Source organism: Myotis daubentonii, chromosome 8, assembly GCF_963259705.1.
Source record: "Myotis daubentonii chromosome 8, mMyoDau2.1, whole genome shotgun sequence".
Classification (NCBI taxonomy): domain Eukaryota; kingdom Metazoa; phylum Chordata; class Mammalia; order Chiroptera; family Vespertilionidae; genus Myotis; species Myotis daubentonii.
This window is the reverse complement of record NC_081847.1, coordinates 45,576,206-45,595,004: the sequence shown is the minus strand read 5'-3', so window position 1 is coordinate 45,595,004 and position 18,799 is coordinate 45,576,206. Positions and strand designations below refer to the sequence as shown.

At 45.8% G+C, this 18,799-nt stretch overlaps 1 protein-coding gene and 1 non-coding gene across 3 annotated transcripts in view; both read right to left on the bottom strand.

The window, feature by feature from the left end:
- TNFRSF11A (TNF receptor superfamily member 11a) overlaps window positions 1-18,799 on the bottom strand; it is a 48,401-nt gene that overhangs the window by 19,173 nt on the left and 10,429 nt on the right. For both annotated transcript variants that reach the window (XM_059706264.1, XM_059706265.1), the window contains exons 2-4: window positions 7,675-7,756; window positions 6,376-6,501; window positions 2,360-2,503 (exon numbers count right to left, since the gene is read on the bottom strand). In XM_059706264.1, coding sequence (XP_059562247.1) covers window positions 2,360-2,503; window positions 6,376-6,501; window positions 7,675-7,756 — 352 coding nt within the window. The remainder of the gene's footprint in view (window positions 1-2,359; window positions 2,504-6,375; window positions 6,502-7,674; window positions 7,757-18,799) is intronic.
- On the bottom strand, window positions 16,739-16,877 carry LOC132240433 (U4 spliceosomal RNA). The gene has a single exon (XR_009454324.1). It is a non-coding gene; the product is annotated as a U4 spliceosomal RNA (small nuclear RNA).

Here is an 18,799-nt window from a genome sequence, read left to right as displayed (position 1 = left end):
CTTTTCCTAATCACACTGCTCCCACTGTGCAAAAGAAGGCACACTCTTCCCCACTCCAAATCCTGGGATGGTGCCAAACCTCTGAGATGCCAAACGGAGCACCAAGTGGAAATACTGGTGATGGCAGAGCCCCTGCATTCAGAGCCTCTCAGTATTGTCTCTCCCTATCTAAGGACAAAAGTGTGACCATAGAAACAGGGTAACTGGGACCAGGTGGGCTTGTTCTCAATTTAAATACCATGGACCCTTGAACAATATGGAATTTAGGGGTTTTGACCCTCCTGTGCAGTCAAAAATCTACATATAACTTTTGACTCCCCCAAAACTTAACTATGAACAGCCTACTGTTGACTAGAAGCTTTACAAATAACATAAACAATTTACATGTATTTTGTAGGTTATATGTATTATATACTGTATTCTTATAATAAGCTAGAGAAAATAAAATGTTCTGAAGAAAATAAAAATCATAAACACTGTACTGTATTTATCAATACTGTAAGTTTTAAAAATCTGCATATAAGCGGACCTGTTCTGTTCAGACCTGTGTTGTTCAAGGGCCAACTGTACAGTGCAAGGTAGGGCAGGAGGGAAATTTTCATTCACTCATGTCATCCCCTGTGTCCTCCATCTATTGCCAAAGAAGGACCCATTCCCACAGGAGCAAGGCGGAGAGAACATCGGTCAAGAATGAAGCAGAGAAGGGGACAGCACCTTTTTTCGTGCAGGTGACAAACTTGCAGAAAGGCTCTGGGCCTTGTCTATCTGAGAATCAGAATTCAGAAGGGAGCCGGCTGTCACAGGGAGACTCATTTTAAAAATTGGAAAATCAAGTCAACTTGGGAATGATCACTTTGTAAGTTATATAAATGTCTGGTCACTGTTGTACACCTGAAACTAATGTAATATCGTATGTCAACTGTAATTGAAAAATAAAAAATTTATTTTAAAAAAAAGAAGTCAGACTTTTTTAAGAGAAAGCTTGTCTGGTTTACTTGATATATTAGATACTCAGGATTGACTGTACCAGTTAGATTCTCTGACGAACACTTTCCTCATTATAAATTGAAATGAATAATAATTTAATTCTCTTAACACTGTCCAAGTATTCTGGGTTTAAAAAAAAATGCCTCCAAGGGAAAGATTAACAGGTATAAATACTAGTAAGTTGTTACGTCTTAAAGAAACTGCTTTGGTATACTTCCTAGAAGTCAGGATGTAAGTGACGCTAAGAAACACTTTTCTGAGTCAAAAAGATTATTTCTACTTATTTACTTTCAACAAAACTGAAGGACACAGTTGAGTTCTTAACTGAGCAATCGTTAAACACCACGTTGATGTCACATCACTGTGTGATCTGGGACACATCACTCAGAAAGTGCTGATAGTATTGAGGATACTCCTGTCACGGGAGTCCTTTCTTAGCGGTTTAGCTATTTATGCGAACAAGTTTCTCAGCACTTAGTGGAAACAGGATTGCGCTTGAATTCTGTTGCATTTTAGCAATAAGTTGTATTCAACCCAGAAGATATGAACTAATTGGAAAAAAACTCCATTTGTTCTTTAGTTTGTAAAGACTTTAATATAGCAAAATATAATATATTCACCCTTGACCTATTGTGTAATACCTGCAGTAACAATTTGGTCCAGAATAAGTGTTTTTAACCCCTAGAACCTGGAGTCACAAGAAATTTTTTCAAATTTAAGATTTCAAATAGGTGCATAATTTTGGATATGAAAGAGTATGAAAGGTGATTAGCAAAAACCCTCCAAGCACAAAAATACATCAGGATAGAATTCTGCAGGGAAGGTGAAATGAATACAAATCAAAGGCGGGGGAATAACTGTATCTTTCCCACAGGTGAGGCAATGAGCGCATTTTAAAATAGATTACGGTGTTGATACTCCATTGAAAAATTTAGGAAGTGTTACTATTGCTATCTTTCCCTGGAAACTAAATCCTTAGCAACTCTTTAAATTTGTAATAAAAATTTTGAGCTGTCAAGTTAAAAATATGCTACGGGGTGCATGATTTTTTCAAAATTCTGCTAAGCGGATGCACAAATTTGTTTTTTTGAAACATTTGGAGGTCCCCTGCATTACCGGGTTCCGTCCTAAGTGGGGAGCATAAAGCTCCGCAGATGGAGGAGCCTGGAGACCAGCATGTGGGCCAGGCGCTCACGTGTCCTTGTTAGAACCAAACCTGCGGCTCCCTTCTCAGGGGACCCTCAAGCTCCTCCAGCGCCACCTGGCTCCCCGGAGCGTGAATGACGCAGGGAAGCCACCTCAGCACCGGCTTTGGCCTCCAGGTGACTGCAAGACTTGGTGAGAGCAGATGACGCGGGAAGCAACCCCGTACCCGGGTGCCGGGCGCCTAAGCCGGGCGCGCACTCGGCGTTGCGGCGGCAGCAGTCACAGTCCTCGCTCCAGTGGTAGCCGGCCATGCAGGCGCAGCGCCGTGGGGCTGTCCGGTTGCCGGGCTCCACCGCCACCAGGGCCTTGCCTGCGGGCGAGAGAGACAGAGTGGCGAGGCAGTTCGAGGATGCATGGGTGGGGGTGCACCCCATGCCACCCCCCACCCCACCCAATTCCCCCAAGGCAGTGCCCGGCCTCCTCCCAGACATTGACGCATTCAGGTCGCTGGCTCTCAGGAGCACTGGAGTCTCCTCAGCTTCCTGTGCTGGCACTGAAACATCCCAGGGGGGTTTCACTCTCAATAATTAAGAGTCCAAGGGCTTTTGAAAAGTCAATTTTCATGTTAGTAGGAAGATTAAGGTCTGGAAGTTTATGATCACTGATTACTAATGCGAAATAGACTTCATAATCTCCCGATGTTTAGTAAATTCAAATGTGATAAATAGCCTTAACACCAATGCCAGATAGGACCTAAAAGAATGGGGTTCTTGGAGATGAGGGGTTCCTCCTGAGATCCTGCAGGACCACAATTATTCAGGGCCCGGAGACTGGGGTCACTGTGTGATTAGCTAAGTGGACGGGTAGAGAGGTGGGACATGAAGACATACTTGGAAATTCGTCTCTCCCACAATCATACGTTTGTCTTTCCTCACACCTCACAGCCGAGTGCCCTCCTGTTACCCCAATCTCCTGGGCCTGTCCAGTCTTTGTGTGAGAGAGGTGACTGTTCACACACAGTTGGTCCTCATTAGCCACTGATTCAGGTCTGCAGTTTCACCTTCTGGCTAAAATGTCATCATAGCCCCCCAATCAGCACTCCTGGCACTTTCGCAGAGTGGGGGGGAAATTTCAGCCCCTGGGGACCTGCCAGGTGAGGGTGAATAAGGTAACACGTTCTGCCTTAATGTTTCAGCTCTCATCCTGGAAACGTGTTCTTTTAGTGGTCTTTTTAGAGTCCTATTTTTTAGCCTTTTTGTGTTTTTTGTTGGTGATTTCACTGTTTAAAATGGCCTCCAAATGCAGTGCTTAGGCACTGTCTAGTGCTTCTAAGCCAGAGGAGGCTGCGATGTGTCTTATGGAGAAAATGTGTGTTAGAAAAACTTGGTTCAGGAATGAGTTACAGCACTCTTGGTTGTGAGTCTAATGTTAATGAGTCAAAGTATTTATTACATAAAGTGTCCTTAAACACAAACACACATAAAACAAGGTTATGTTGATCAGTTGACAAAAATGCTGTGACCAGAGGCTCACGGGAACCTGTATTTCTCCTGGGAAAAGCAGTTCAGTATTTGCTAGTTCAGTGTTTGTGGTGATTGTATAGAACATAATTGAGCCGAGCGGTGAGAATCAAAAACATGACACAGCACAACATTACTTAAAACAGCCCTTTTACCCTGTGGGACACATCTCACCCGGATTGTCCAAACAGCCCTTGTACCGAATAGTCCTGACTACTTATCGGAGTTTGTTATGGACTGATGTTTGTGTCCCCTCAAAATTCCTATATTGAACTCTTAACCCTCAATGATGGTATTAGGAGGTGGGGCCTTCGGAAGGTGATTAGGTCATGAGGGTGGAGCCCTCAAGAATGGGATTGGTGCCCTCAGTAAGAAAGACAACAGAGAGCTTGCTTCCTTTCTCTGCTCTCAGCCATGTGAGGGCACAACAAGAATGCTGCTATCTTGAAACCAGGAAGAGGATCCTCACCAAGAACCCAGCCATACTGGCACCCTGATCCCAGGCTTCCAGCATCCAGAACTGGAAGATGTAAATTTTTGTTGTTTAAGCCACTCAGTCTGTGGATTTCTGCTATAACAGCCTCAACTAACTAGAACAGAGTTCCATGGGAAAAAGAAACAGCCTTAACTAAGTGGTAGCCAGAAACAGGGGGAGGGGAGGGACACATTTCTTATTCCCATTCCTGGGCCCAAGCATGGAGAACCTGGAGAAATCTCCATTCCCTCCAGACCCACTCTTGGAGGTCCAGGCCAGCTCATCGGCACCAAGGCCAGTGTGTATAAATATGCACATGATGCCTGGAACACACACAGACACTGTCGCGTCCTTGAAAAATTCTAATTCCAGTATCGCACTCAAATGCAAGTGAATGTAAGCCTGGCATATCCTTGAATATCTTAATGAACCAGGCTTTGCACTTGAATCAATTTTGGCAGTAGACAGAATGATTCTTTATTTCCAAGAGACAGCAATGAGTCAAGGTCATTACTAAGTCGTGGGAAAGAAAAGAGACTTGATCAGATGCTTCTGCTCAGTGGAGTTTCCATGTTATCTTCTCCAAACAAAACCTGCCAGCTGTCTTTAACCATTAGGAAAATTATGGTTTAAAAAATATTTATTTCCTGGTTCTTTCCACTGGGAAAGAGAAAAACCTACACATAAGAGTCAATCCAGAACCAATGAGCCTCCATAGCACCCAGGTCAAGATCTCTAAATAAGATGTTTTGCAGAAAGTGATCAGGAATTCCTGGAGAAATGGCTGGTTCCAAGTGCAGGGCAGGAAATGTCCAATGTGAGCCAGGAAGCAAGGGAGCTCTTCAAGACACCTGGGTTTGCCCTAGCTGGTTTGGCTCAGTGGATGGAGTGTCAGCCTTCGAACTGAAAGGTCCCAGGTTCGATTCCGGTCAAGGGCACATACCCAGGTTGTGGGCTCAATCCGCAGTGGGAGACTTGCAGGAGACAGCTGATCCATGATTCTCTCTTATCATGGATGTTTCTATCTCTCTCTCCCTCTTCCTTCCTCCCTGAAATCAATGAAAAAAAAAAAAAAGACACCTGGGGTTGTACCAAAGGTGGGGCCACCTGGAGGTGGGACGATCTGAGCACCAGGAAAACTAATAACTGCAGTAGACGGAAACATCTCGAAGATGTCTAAATTCATGAGTTCATAATATTCATACAAATCCTTTGGAGAAAGCTGGATGGTCAAGTCACTGTTTTGAAAAGTGGTAAACAAAGCTGCAGCATTCATTCCACCTTTCCTGTGCATAGTGTACTTCAGGGTAATGAATCACCGATGGGGGGAATTTCCCTTTACAAAGCATCCCAGCTAAGAAATGAAGGAATGATAGAACTGGATCATTGCCTAATGAAAATGGATCTAGGTCATGATTGTCAATAGCTTCTAATATCACATACAGAGAGAAAAGCAGCTGTTAATTGGTTCCTGACATAACTACATTTTACCAACTACGAAGGAGTTTTGCCAAAAACAAAAAAATCAGAATCTGAGCAGCCTTCTAGATCTCACAACCACTTTACAAGAAATGTAGGAGATGGAAGAATAGGCTAAAGAGCACCAAGGGGGTGCAACCAGCAGCAATCAGGCTGTGGGAACCACAGGACCAACAACAGGCTTCTCCCAGATAAACTGAATGGGAAAGGAAAAAGGAAGAAGGAAAGGAACCTGTAGGCTGAGACTGAAGAGGCATATTTTGATCCCGATTCCTGAAAATAAACTATAATTTTAAAAAATTTGAGGCAAAAAAATCACAGCAGACTGATAAAGAGATCAAACTGTCGAGTTAATAGGACATTTATCGTTTAGGAAAAGGACTCGAGAGTCCGACGACCTGACTGGGAGTCCTGCTTTGCACTGGATAACCTTGAAGTCATTTAACCTCTATCAGTCTCAGTTTTCTTTATCTTTAAAATGGGATCATCGTGGTTACCTCACAGGGGATTTTGTGAGGATTAAATAACACAACACACATGGAAATAACTGGGGAAATATTTTGTCAACTCTAAGATGTGTTCCATGATTAAACTTCAACACAAACATAGTCCAGAACAAAAGTTCTCAGAGAAGAATTTCAACAAGGCGCTGCGGGGAGCTGAAGCCCATCCTGCTGTGGTCAGAACTCCTCCCTCTGTCCCCCAAGACAGCACCGCTGAACCTGAGAATATCATGATCCCCACTTCCCGCCGGCGTGACTGACTCACCTGTATCGCAAACTTTATGCAGCAAGCACTTGTCTTCTTCATTCCAGCTGTCCAGGTATTCATCCCTGCCGCAGGGCAGACACACACTTTCCGAGGTAGTAGTGCACTTGGCAGACATGTACGTCCCTTAAATTAGAAGGGGGGAAATGCACTAACCAAAAATATCCCCCAAAAAACACACACAAAAATGCACCAATTTACTGGACCATTTACATGACCAGGGTCCCAGGAAGTCCCCAAGAGACAGTGTGATACAGGAGACAGAGCCACATCTCCCAGCGATGCTCCTCAGGCTCCCAGCTGGCTGAAATAGCCTCTCTGGGCTGCTGGGCCTGTGGTCACAGGGGTCTTTTAGTTCTTCCATGGGAAAGATCACCCTTTCCACGCCGAACCTCGGCTGAGTAAGGTAAAGAACAAGGGTTTTCAAACGGGGGCCTGTAGAACTTGAGGGATTCCCTGGGGGCTAAGCATGAGGGGTTTCATTTCATCCCTCACCTCCTGTCTTCAGAATGTCCCCTACTGTCAATCTGGAGACACACACACACACACACACACACACACCACACATGCTGGATCTTCGTTCTGCACATCCAAGAAATATTTGTAGCCGAAATATCTACGCAAGCATATCAAACTCGTGGACAGGCCCCGGCCATGAGTTTGACATGCTTGAGGGTCTTGTTAACCACCCTTTCCTCAAAGATGCGCTCTCCTCCCCAGAGCAATGAGTGAATGAGGACCCTGTGGACTTGGGAGTTCATTGGGGCTATAGAAATGTGTGTCCACATTCTGGCAGAACAAGTTTGGGAAAGTCGTTGTCACCAGCCCAGCTTCTGCTCCTCAGCAGGTATATGTGTGGGGAGAAGGTATAACAGGGTTTAAGCAATTTCAGCAGCAACAATTCCAGTATGGCTCCCCCTACCCCCAATTTTTTAATGTGATAGTATTTTTCAATAAGAGGTGAATTTCTTATTTTGAGAGTTTGAATCACAAAGTGCTAAAACATGCTTTTAGAGGCCTTTTTTCTGAAGAAATAGTGTTTTGGAAAATAGCATTCCAGCATGAATGAAGTACCAGCTTATGAAATTGCTTTTCATTTTTAAGTGATTTTATCTTCTGAAAGAAAGGTTTTTGTCTTCAGAGTGACAGACATTACCACCTGCCATTACCATAAAAAGTCCATCCAATTTCTTTTTTCATCTGGCAGATAGAAATCATTCCTTAGATTTAAAAAAAAAAAAAAAAAAAGAAGCCCTTTTAGTCCTGAGGGGAGATGAAAGGTGGCTCAGAAGTACAGACCTGGCTCACATTTGTTACAGCACCGTCCAAAATGCTCATAGTGCCTCTCGCTGGCACACGGAGGGGTGATCTGTAAAGTCACCTGAAAGAAAATGACACCAGGCAGAGGTTATGCACAAGTTCTTTCTGAATAAAGCAAACAAACAAAAAAGGAATCATCAAATTACATGTTGGAAAAGCATAAGAAACACCATAAGCCGTCCTGAGACTGCTCTGTGTAATATTATTAACACCTCCCTCCCCCAAACAGTCACTTCCTATTCCAGCCCATTTCCCCCTAAGAATATATACAACAAACAGATCCTGGTATGCAAACCCACTTAAACATGTACAAATATTTTGGTTATGCTCATGGCAATATGAGAAATTAAAGGAAAACTGACAAACTGGCTGCCTAAGTCTGAAAACTGCTGTAGACAAGCCACATAGGAAATTGGCCCCATGTCTGTGGGTCACATGATGGATGACATGCTCAGTCAACTTTGATCATACACTGCAGGAGGACACAAGGAGGCTCCTTAGCAGGTACAGGGGGGCAGAGGCAGGCTTACAGTTGTTCGCATGGGAAATAATAAAACAATTAATAATACAAGATAAACTGTTTCAGGGGCTCACAATGTAAACCTACTCTTGCCCACCCTTGTATATTACACCAGGGGATCTCAAATTTGGTCTTATAAGCTACCTCTGATTTCTAAAAGATGTTTAACCCTGTGTACCGTTCAAAATGTTAAACATGCAGAGAATATTAAAAAGTGGGACGCCAAGCTGTGACAGGAGCTCCGTGGGCTGGGAGCGAGGAGGCCTGCCCGCCCGCTGGCTGAGGGGCCCCGGTGAACTGCTTTTTGGGTCTCTGCTTCCTTTCCGTTGGATTCTAGTACAAAGCCTAATTTCCAAATCTGCCCGTGTAAGTACAACAAACCAAAAAGCCAAGTCCCTTACGTTCACTCAGAGATCCTTATCAGTGCGCCGCAGAAAAGCTCTTTTCAGCTTACTTGGTGTCAGATAAAAAGCACGCGCTGACAGGCAGTCATGTGGAAATTAACAGTGAAACTGAACAGCTGAAGAGACACCAAAGGGTGCCATACCAGGGTCAAGTTCCCCTCGGGGGGCCCAGGGATCCGAAGTTGCACACCTTGTTCTCCCGGAGCTTCCACCCTGGGTGTGCTATGATGGAAGCCGATGGGCCCTACGTCCCTGAAGACTGGGGCCGGTGTCCTAAGGCACGTGACAAGTGAGCTCAGTCTTGCAGGATAAATAATAGTCAGCCAGATGGGGAAAAGGAAGTGGCAGGTGGCGGTTGGGACGGAGGTAAGGGAGACTTGAGAGATTATGCATAGTTCAAACAGAGGCGCTGAGGTCTGAAACGGCATATGGGGTGGGGTGGGGTGGGGTGGGGTGGGGAACATCAGCAGAGTGGGGGGAGGGGGATGAGCACAATGATACAGGGAACTTCCTCTGCACGTGGATGGAAGGGATAGAAATAACATAGTTTAGGAGCCACGCATCCTCAGAATACCTCCGTTATGGAAGGACTTTCATAGAGAGAGCAGCAGAAAACCCCAGGCCGGCTGGGTGAGCGGGTGGGGCACCTCTCTGACCTCACACTGGCCCTGCAAAGGGCTTACAGGAGGGACGGGTCCAGGATGGTTACTTTGAGGTTGATGAGAAAGTCAAACGTGTTCCTAGAGCCATGTGTGCCAAAAAGCTTGTATCCAGACTTGCTGCCTAGGCCTGGCTAACACGCCTGAGGACACTGGGTAACATGAACTGGATGCTCCCCGCGCATTCACCACATGACAGGGGCTCAAGGACCGCACCATGAGCCCAGTGGGAACTAGGAAAATAACAAACCAGAAATCACAGCACCACTCCTTTCTGGTTTCTTTTTCTCTTTGCCTTTTTAGGACCTGTTTCTCTGTAGGCTGCCGTGCCCCTTCTGCGTCGAGCACAGTCAGGCATGTGCACGGGAGGGCGACGAGCAGAGGCACGGTGGTAGCGGGAAGGAGGTCGGCACACATTTGTCAGCTAGGATGCATGTGAACCCTGCGGCAACGATGATGACAGAGGCAAACGAGATAGTGATGTGGTCGGGCTCTGTTTCAGACGAGAAAGGTTATCGGTGGTGTCTGACCCACAAGAGAGCTGCAACAGCCTCTGTAAGATAAGCGCACACTCTGTGTAACATACACAGAAAGGTTCTTTTTAGGGGAATTTGGTACAGGGCTACCCCTGAAGCAGCTGCTGAGGAACACAGGTGCTAGCCATATCCTGGGCTCCCGATCCTGGTTCCTGCTGAGCACATGGACAATCTCATTACATGCCTAGGAGTGTGGCTGTGATTCACTCAAACCTCCCCGCCCCCTTCCACCATCTAACCCCAGGCTTTCACCTCCCGGCAAAATGGGGAAGTCACTGATTCCAGAGGTGACCAGAGGTCCTAGTTCCTAACCAGAATTTCACAGATTACTCCTTAGAATTCATTTCTGTCTCCTAAGCTTAAGGTGGCTTTACCTAGACACGTCTTCTGTTTCTAAATTTGAGATATAATTCATATACCGTAAAACTCAGTCTGTAAAAGGTACAGCTTGCCCTAGCCAGTCTGGCTCAGTGGATAGAACATCAGCCCACGGACTGAAGGGTCTTCAGGTTCGATTCCCGTCAAGGGCACATGCTCTATTCCCCACTCTGATTGAGGCCTGTGCAGGAGATAACCAATTGATGTGTCTCTCTCACATCGATGTGTGTGTCTCTGTGTCTCCCTCCCTTCCACTCTCTCTAGAAATCAATGCAAAAAAATATCCTTGGGTGAGAATTAACAACAACAAAAACGGGGACACAGCTCAGCAGCAGTCGTGCAATGGCTGCTGCTATTGAATTCCAGAGCGTTTTCCTTACCCCCAAACTGACAGGTCTGCTTGACAGACCTATAGGATTACAGGTCTTTTAAGGGAGCTCCTTTTTTTAAGGAGCAGCAGCAATTTTGCTCCTGGGAAAATCGGCTGTGGGAGGCCGAAAATCACGCTGTAACCTAATCTAAGGTACAGCTGCAACAGAACCTGACTTTGTTCTCCAGGGACATTCTATACTTTGCAGTACACCTTCAGCTTTCAAAATGGCAATAAATATACCACTTAGAAAACAACCGTCATACATGGATATATTTAAGGGAGTACGGCTTGGGGATAAAGAGAATTCGGGAAATCCTCTGAAGGTGCCTGCACATCCAGGAGGCTGTGCCCTCGTGGTCCTCTCTCCGACTGGGTCCTGACTGTCTGCCCCCAGCGTTCTGTCCCCCCACGGCAGAGCCCGGCTCTAGAGGAACCCTCTGTTAGAGGGGGAGCAGCTCCCCAGGCCTCGCCCAGCAGGCAAAGCCCTCCCGTTATACTGGGCTCACCCAGATCCTGTGCAGAACCTCCCGGGACAGGCTCTCCACTTTGCTGTCCACACCACCGTCCTTGTGTTTGTAACGACCAGGAAATCCAGGTCAGACCCCCTGGCCTGTCTTGCTTTTGAGGGTCCCCCAGGGACTTGTCTCTCGATGCTGTAGCCCAGACAGGCTCCGCTGCCTGACTCCCAGACTCCAAGTCCCTTAGTCCCACCTGCTTGGCTCGGCTCCCTGTTAGCCTGTGTTGGGTCTCATTCATGCCAGTCTCCCTGGCAGGCCTGCCGCATGTATCCCCCGAAAGGCATTTTTGTATGTGAATGAACGAATGCTCTTCAGCCCCTCCCAGTCTGGCCCCTTGTTCTCCCTAAGGAATTCTAGCTCCGTATCTACCATCTCACCAGCAGCTGGGGAGAGCCCCCAGGCTGCCCAAGTCCCTGCTGGGCCTTGGGCCCTTCCCTTCCAATGGCTCCGAGTTTGGACCCGGCTCCATCCTCCAAGACCAAGCTCCCAGTGGTTGTGAGGTGCTGGCTCCAGTAATTGACAGCAATCCCAGCAAGGCAGTCATGGATAAAAGCATGCTCCTGCCTGAGTGGCATGGAAGTAACCTCCGGGGGAACAGAGGGGTTCAGCACAAGTCTGCAGCTGCCCGGGAAATGGTGGGATCCTGTCAGCCACCTACCCTCTCCTGCAGCAACAGAAGGCATTTGGTAACTGAGTTGAGACGTCCAGCTTTTAGTTATCTAGGTTTTTTTCCAGTTCACCTTTAAGAGTGAATTGTTTCCTTCTAAAGCAATAGAGCTTTTGAACCATAGTTGTTTTCATCAAGCAAATAAAGCAGAACCACTTTAGAATGTTTTATTTGCTGAAGAAACGATACAGTCACATGATGCACAATGTAAAAGCTCCCACAGGCTCTGGGGGAGTCTCCCTCCCCAGCAGCCCTCCCCACAGGTAACCAGTGTCACCATTGCTTGGGCCTCTTCCTGCAGGTAGAAAGAAGACGTGATCGGGGACCCATTGGGGGAACTGTTGTGTATCGCAGCTGCCTTGGAGGCCAGCGGGGTCAGGTCTGTTTGCAGCGCTTGTGTCTGGGAATATCATGTGATTTATGATACTTAGAAGTCTTCTAAAAAAAAAAGCGATGGGTTGACAGGGTCCGAATACAGTTCTGAATCAATAAACTACAAAAATGTTTGGGGGCACACAGGCTGGTGCTTACATCCAGTAACCCTTGTTTTCTAACAGACCCACGCTGAGTTAATAAGAAACACTAGAACCTGTATAGCAAATACCATTTACACCCCTTTCCATAGGAATTCCTCGGAAAGTCTTTATTTATTTATTTATTTATTTATTTATTTATTTATTTATTTTTAGAGAAAGGTGTTAGAGCGTCAAGACGATACATTTAATGTATTGGCCTCCTGTTGTCTCACTTTTCTGTGGGTTTGTGCTTTATGTCTACTTGTTTGGGGGCACACAGGCTGGTGTTTATTTCAGAGCTGACAAATATGGAGAAAGCATGTCCACAGTCTGTGCAAGACTTTGGGAAGCAGGAGGAAGCTCATAGATCGTCAATCAAAATTCTCTTCATAGCCTGGCTGGCGTGGCTCAGTGGTTGGGCGTCGACCTAGGAACCAGGAGGTCCCAGTTTGATTCCTGGTCAGGGCACATGCCTGGGTTGCAGGCTTAATCCCCAGTAGGGGGCGTGCGGGAGGCAGCTGATCAATGATTGTCTCTGATCATTGATGTTTCCATCTCTCCCTCTCCCTTCCTCTCTAAAATCAATAAAAATATATTTTAAAAATTCTCTTCATAACGAGACATGGATTTATTTCCTGATGCAGAGCCGGGGGGGGGGGGGGGTCCTCATTTTGAAAAGCCCTGCACAGAAGGAGCCTGGCACGGAGCTACAGAGAATCGGGGTCTGTTTTTAGGATTCTGCAGGGCAGGTGGACTGAAATATTTATTTTTCCTGCTGCCCATCCATCTGATGGCGGTGAAAGTCATCATGGAGATAAAGTTGCTTTTCTGCTCTATTGAAAATCCTCACTGACACGTACAAAGCAGAAAGAGGCGTGGCCCCTTCGGTCAAATTAGGGGAAATGAAGCCAACCCGGGAGAGCAAATGTGGGATTTTCCATAGATTTCATTTTGTAAAATATCATCCGTGACTGCAGTTGAGAATTGGGCTATAATGTAAGCAAAGATGGTATCAAATTTCTGAATGCTGCAGTAGAACTGAAAGATGTGGTTTTCGTTAAGAGAGAAACTATTAAATTGGAAATAACACCTCAGTAGTCCTGCTGCCCTTGAAACAAAATGTCCCAATGAAAGTCACCATTGAAACTCATGCTCCTGCCCAAAAGAGAATATGAATAAATTTCTAGTGACCATGTCCCCAGAGCCCCAGGATAGCTTCTCTCCTTTGATGGTCCCACACCAGAAAACTTTCTCTCTGAACTGCTTGTTCTCAGCAAATAAAACTGAAATAGCCAAGTTACCCTAACTACAAAGAAAGCTGTCACTTCGTGTCTGTTGCTTTGAATGTCTCTATTCTGAGCTGGCCAAGCAGACAGGCATGAGAGAGATCTGAGTTTCTCTCTCACAAACATCTCAGTTATGAGTCAAAACGCTGACCCTTCAGCTCAAGATGTTTAGGGGGCCTTTTCGGTTTTGCCCCTTTCTTAGCACCTTTCCCCCCCGAGGGCTTTCAGATGGCCTTCTCCATGTGCGCTAGCTTTCTACTTCTGACCATGGCACAGTTAATGGAAAAGAAGCATCCCACCATCGTGCTTCTCGGTTAAAAGTTCGTACCTGGAAGTAGAAACCATCAGAGTCATTGGTTGTTCAGAAATCAGATAAGACAGGTTTCTACCGAAAAAGAAAAAGGAAATGCTAACTACAGTAAAGGCTGGCATGCCAGAATGTGGGAACTGAGTGGAGCAGAGGTAGGGGCCGGGAGAATACAGGTTGAGGGGCGGAGGGTGGTGCCCGAGGGCTGATGAAGGGAGAGGACGGAGCCTGGCCAGGTGGCCCCACCGGTGAGGGCTGGTGGGCTGCGGGGCAGGAGGATTTTTCTACCAAGGACAACTCTCAGAACTGAGCTTCCAGTGTGGCCCCAACAGACATTTCCTTTTCTTTCTTTTGTTGTTTGTTTTTGACATTTTCTTTAATAAACTGTTTACATTTTTACAATGGGACGGCAAGGGGGGGAAAAAGCCGATGCGAAGCCTTAGGCTGCTCACCTGTAAAATGGGCTAATAACTGTGCCCACCCCGATCCACTAAGGGTCAGACCTACGGTAATTCATGTAAATGACGTGGCGCTGGCAAGCAGCAGCACTCAATGAAACCGGGCTTGCTTCCTCCCTTTGACGCTGAAGACCGGGCTAGGAGGCTGCGGGGAGAATGAAGTGATCCCATCCATCACTCGGCAGAGGCGCACACCTGGCCTGCAGTCAGGAGAGGGGGTGCTGATGTGCACACCTGAGCAGAGCAGGACGCATCCGCACTCAGATCGTTCTCCGAGGGCGTGAACGAAAACGAGTGCCACCGGGAAGAAGAAAGAGCGTGGAAGACAGGAAGGGGACCCACACAGGAATCCTGCCCGACACGTTCCTGACACCCCAGCCTCCTGACTCTGCCCCTGCAGGACAAACAAAAGCTGTCAGCTGGGGGACTGGAAGAATAGGTTTTCCATCAAAGAGGCTTATTTCTGGAAAGGCCTGTTTGATTTCACATAAAGAAGTGCTTTCTCATGGGACTGTAGTCCTGACAGGTGGTCCGCGTCATTTCAGTGGCTTTCCGTCTGGGGGCTCAGTCAGTGACATAAGCCACCCTTGATTTGGGGCAGAGACAGTTACTCAGGGTGTCTGCTGATAAAGCGGCCTAGATCCTATCTGCCAGGGATTCTGCTAACTAGGACATCATTGCGTTATGACTGAATGCCCTTCTAGACATTTTCACTTTAAATAAACGTAAGAGAGAGAATTTTAAGCTTACAGGTTTACAGAGAAAGTAGCAGACTCAATTTTCTTTTGGACAAACCCAAGCTTCACACTTCACGCTTCACAATATTGCACAGGCATTTATAAAGATGGTGTCTTTATAACGACATAAGGAGAATAAGGGGTGGCTTTGGGGATCTCCCGGGCACCCCACTGAATCACCTGGTTCACCCCACCTGGGGATGCAGTGAACTATGGAACACATTGAAAACTCTAAAGCCCCACTTATACCAGCCAAGTCCTTGGTTTAAGTCATAATGGAAATGGATAGAGAATCGGAGAGTTTAAACAAAAAACTCTGAGTGTTTAAAATATAAGTCACTTCACAGAAATGTATTTCACGCACAGCTCTTGAAAATAAAACCTGCTGTCCATAGTGAGGTCCAAGAATTCTCTGAGTGGTACACTGTTAAAAAAAATGTGGCCAGTTTGAGAAGATTGTGAAGAAAATTATGACTGTCACATACCAGTCTTATCATTGTCCTGCTACTAAAGGACGTGGGGCATTCTGCGATGCATTTTATGAATGTGTTTCCACTGAAAAGGAGTGTTCAAAACTCCAGCTCGAAAGTATTCATCTCACTGGATTGAGTCCTACTGGACTCATTGAAGATCACAAATATGGACCAACTCCTTCCTCCATATGAGACCATGAGTTGATAAAAATAATAGAGGAAGGCCAATCATTCCTTTGCCTGCAACGTTCGCCTTTCCCTTGTAAACACTTTTTCACATAATTATGAACAGAAGATAAGATTTTTGTCTGGTCCAGGGTTTAACAGTAGAAAGCGTCCATCTCTTTAGAGCTCTACTACTTCACACTCTGGGAGACATCTTTTCTGGGCTCTCATATATAGAGGTGCAAGGGACTGCCGAGTGCAGGACTAACAGAATTAGCCCGCCCCAGACCCCTTAAAGCACTTAGCATGGGAGGACACAGGCAGAGGAAAGGAGAGGTAGATGTCAGGTTAGTACAGCCAAGTGCCACTCTGGAACTCGGGCTCTATTTGCAAGAGGGAAAGAAAGCTCATCTCAGGGAGGTGGGGATGGGCTGTCTCGCATCATGAAAAATGGGATTTGGCCGAAACCGGTTTGGCTCAGTGGATAAAGCGTAGGCCTGCGGACTGAAAGGTCCCAGGTTCGATTCCAGTCAAGGGCATGTACCTGGGTTGTGGGCACATCCCCAGTAGGAGATGTGCAGGAGGCAGCTGATCGATGTTTCTCTCTCATCAATGTTTCTAACTCTCTATCTCTCTCCCTTCCTCTCTGTAAAAAATCAATAAAATATATTTTAAAAAAAGGAAAGAAAAAGAAAAATGGGATTTGGCTCTTTCTATGTCTGCCCTTTGAGTGTCTTTTTAGAAAAACTTTGGGGTACTTTTTTATTGTGATAATATATAGAAATAAAAATTTGCCATTTTAACCATTTTTTAGTGTATAATCCAGTGGCATTAATTACATTCACAATGTTGTATAATCATCACCACCCTCTTTTATCCAGAATATTTTCATCACTCCAAACAGAAACTTTTACCCATGGAACTCCCCTTCCCCCCTTTCATCTAGCCCCTGGTAACCTCAATTCTACTTTCTGTCTCTATGAATTTGACTACTCTAGGGACCCCTTACAGTCATACAATATTTGTCCTTTTATGACTGGCTTATTTCACTTGGCATAATGTCTTCAAAGTTCATCTGTATTGTAGCATGTGTCAGAACTCCATTCTTTTTTTTTTTTTTTCCAATTAGCAATAATCGCACCTCAGATCAATCTCATTGGCTACGATACTGCCACTGCGCAAAGCTGAGAACTCCATTCATTTTTATTGGCAGAATAATATTCTAGTTTGTTTCCACATTACATTTACCCATTCATCTACTACTGGACACTTGGGTTGTTTCTGCCATTTGGATACTGTGAATAGGGCTACAATAAATATTGGCACACAAGTATCTGTTTGAGGCCCTGTTTTCAATTCTTTGGAGACTATACCTGAGTCATAATTCTGTGGTTAGCTTTTTGAGGAACCACCAAATTGCTTTCTGTGGGGGCTACACCTGTTTAATACAATCCCACCTGTGATGCAAGAGCGTTCCAGTTTCTCCGTGTCCTCACCAACATGTTATTTTCTTGGTTTGTGGTAACAGCCATCCCAGTGGGTATGATGTAGTTTCTCACTGTGGGTTCTATTGCATTTCCCTAATGATTTAATGATGTTGAACATCCTTTTTAAAAAAATATATATTTTATTGATTTTTTACAGAGATGAAGGGAGAGGGATAGAGAGTTAGAAACATCAATGAAAGAGAAGCATCGATCAGATCAGCTGCCTCTTGCACACCCCCCACTGGGGATGTGCCCGCAACCAAGGTACATGCCCTTGACCGGAATTGAACCTGGGACCCTTCAGTCCGCAGGCCGATGCTCTATCCAGTGAGCCAAACCAGCTAGGGCTGAACATCCTTTTATATGTCTACTAGAGGCCCGATGCATGAGATCTGTGTAAGAGTAAGCCTTCCGCTGAAGCCGGTTTGGCTCAGTGGATAGAGCGTCGGCCTGCGGACTGAAAGGTCCCAGGTTCGATTCCGGTCAAGGGCATGTACCTGGGTTGTGGGCACATCCCCAGTAGGAGATGTGCAGGAGGCAGCTGATCGATGTTTCTCTCTCATCGATGTTTCTAACTCTCTATCTCTCTCCCTTCCTCTCTGTAAAAAATCAATAAAATATATTTTAAAAAAAAAAGAAAAGAGTAAGCCTTCCTTCCCCTGGCTGCCAGCACCGGCTCCCCTCTGGCACCCGGGACCTGGGCTTCCCTCGCGGCCCCAGCTTTGTCTGGAAGGACATCCAGAGGATGTCTGGTCTAATTAGCATGTTACACTTTCATTATTACAGATTGGCCATTTGTATATATTCTTTGGAGAAGCGTCTACCCGAGTCCTTTGCAATTTTTTATGGGGTAATTTGTTTTGCCTGGATCTGTTCACATGACTCAATTTAGCTGTTAATAGGACAGGAATGGAATCGGAGGGCTTAGGACTCTTAGGTTCATGTTCACCACTTTGAAAGACATCCTTGATTTTCCTATTGAAGAAAAATGCTCTCACTCTACACAGCATCACTGCCTGGCTCTCTAGAAAGTAATCTAGGAGGTTTAGCATTTAGGTAAGACATGTTCAGCAAATTCACAGCCTAAAAGTGGGACAAGTTAAACCTACAGTCCTTTCTTCCTCAACTATTAATGGACATATACTATGTGCCAGAGACAATGTTAGGTTCTGTGGATACAGGAGACGGACCTAGACAGGGGGAGTCCTTCTCACAGGAGAAGAGTGACAATAGCAAACAATAAGTCTTCCTCACAGGAGAAGAGTGACAATAAGCAAAAGTTATTACACCCAAATAATGAAATCTGGGTGTAATAATTTTTGTGAAAAAAAAATAAAAGAGGGCAAGTGATGGGATGATGATGGGGAGCCTCTGAAAAGCTGACATTCAGTGGAGATCTGTGTAAAGTGGGGAACATGAAGTTCACAGCCGGGTCAGGAGGAGGGGTATTCCCGGTGGATGTCAAAGCATTTGCAAAGGGCCTGGGAGGGAGTGTCGGCGGCGTGGTCAGACCACTGCAGTGAGGGGAGGGGAGGGTGGTACATGAAGCCACACAACTGATGGCAGAATTTATCCACATCGTGAGTTAACATACACCCGCAGCACCAGGCTTCTGTGATAT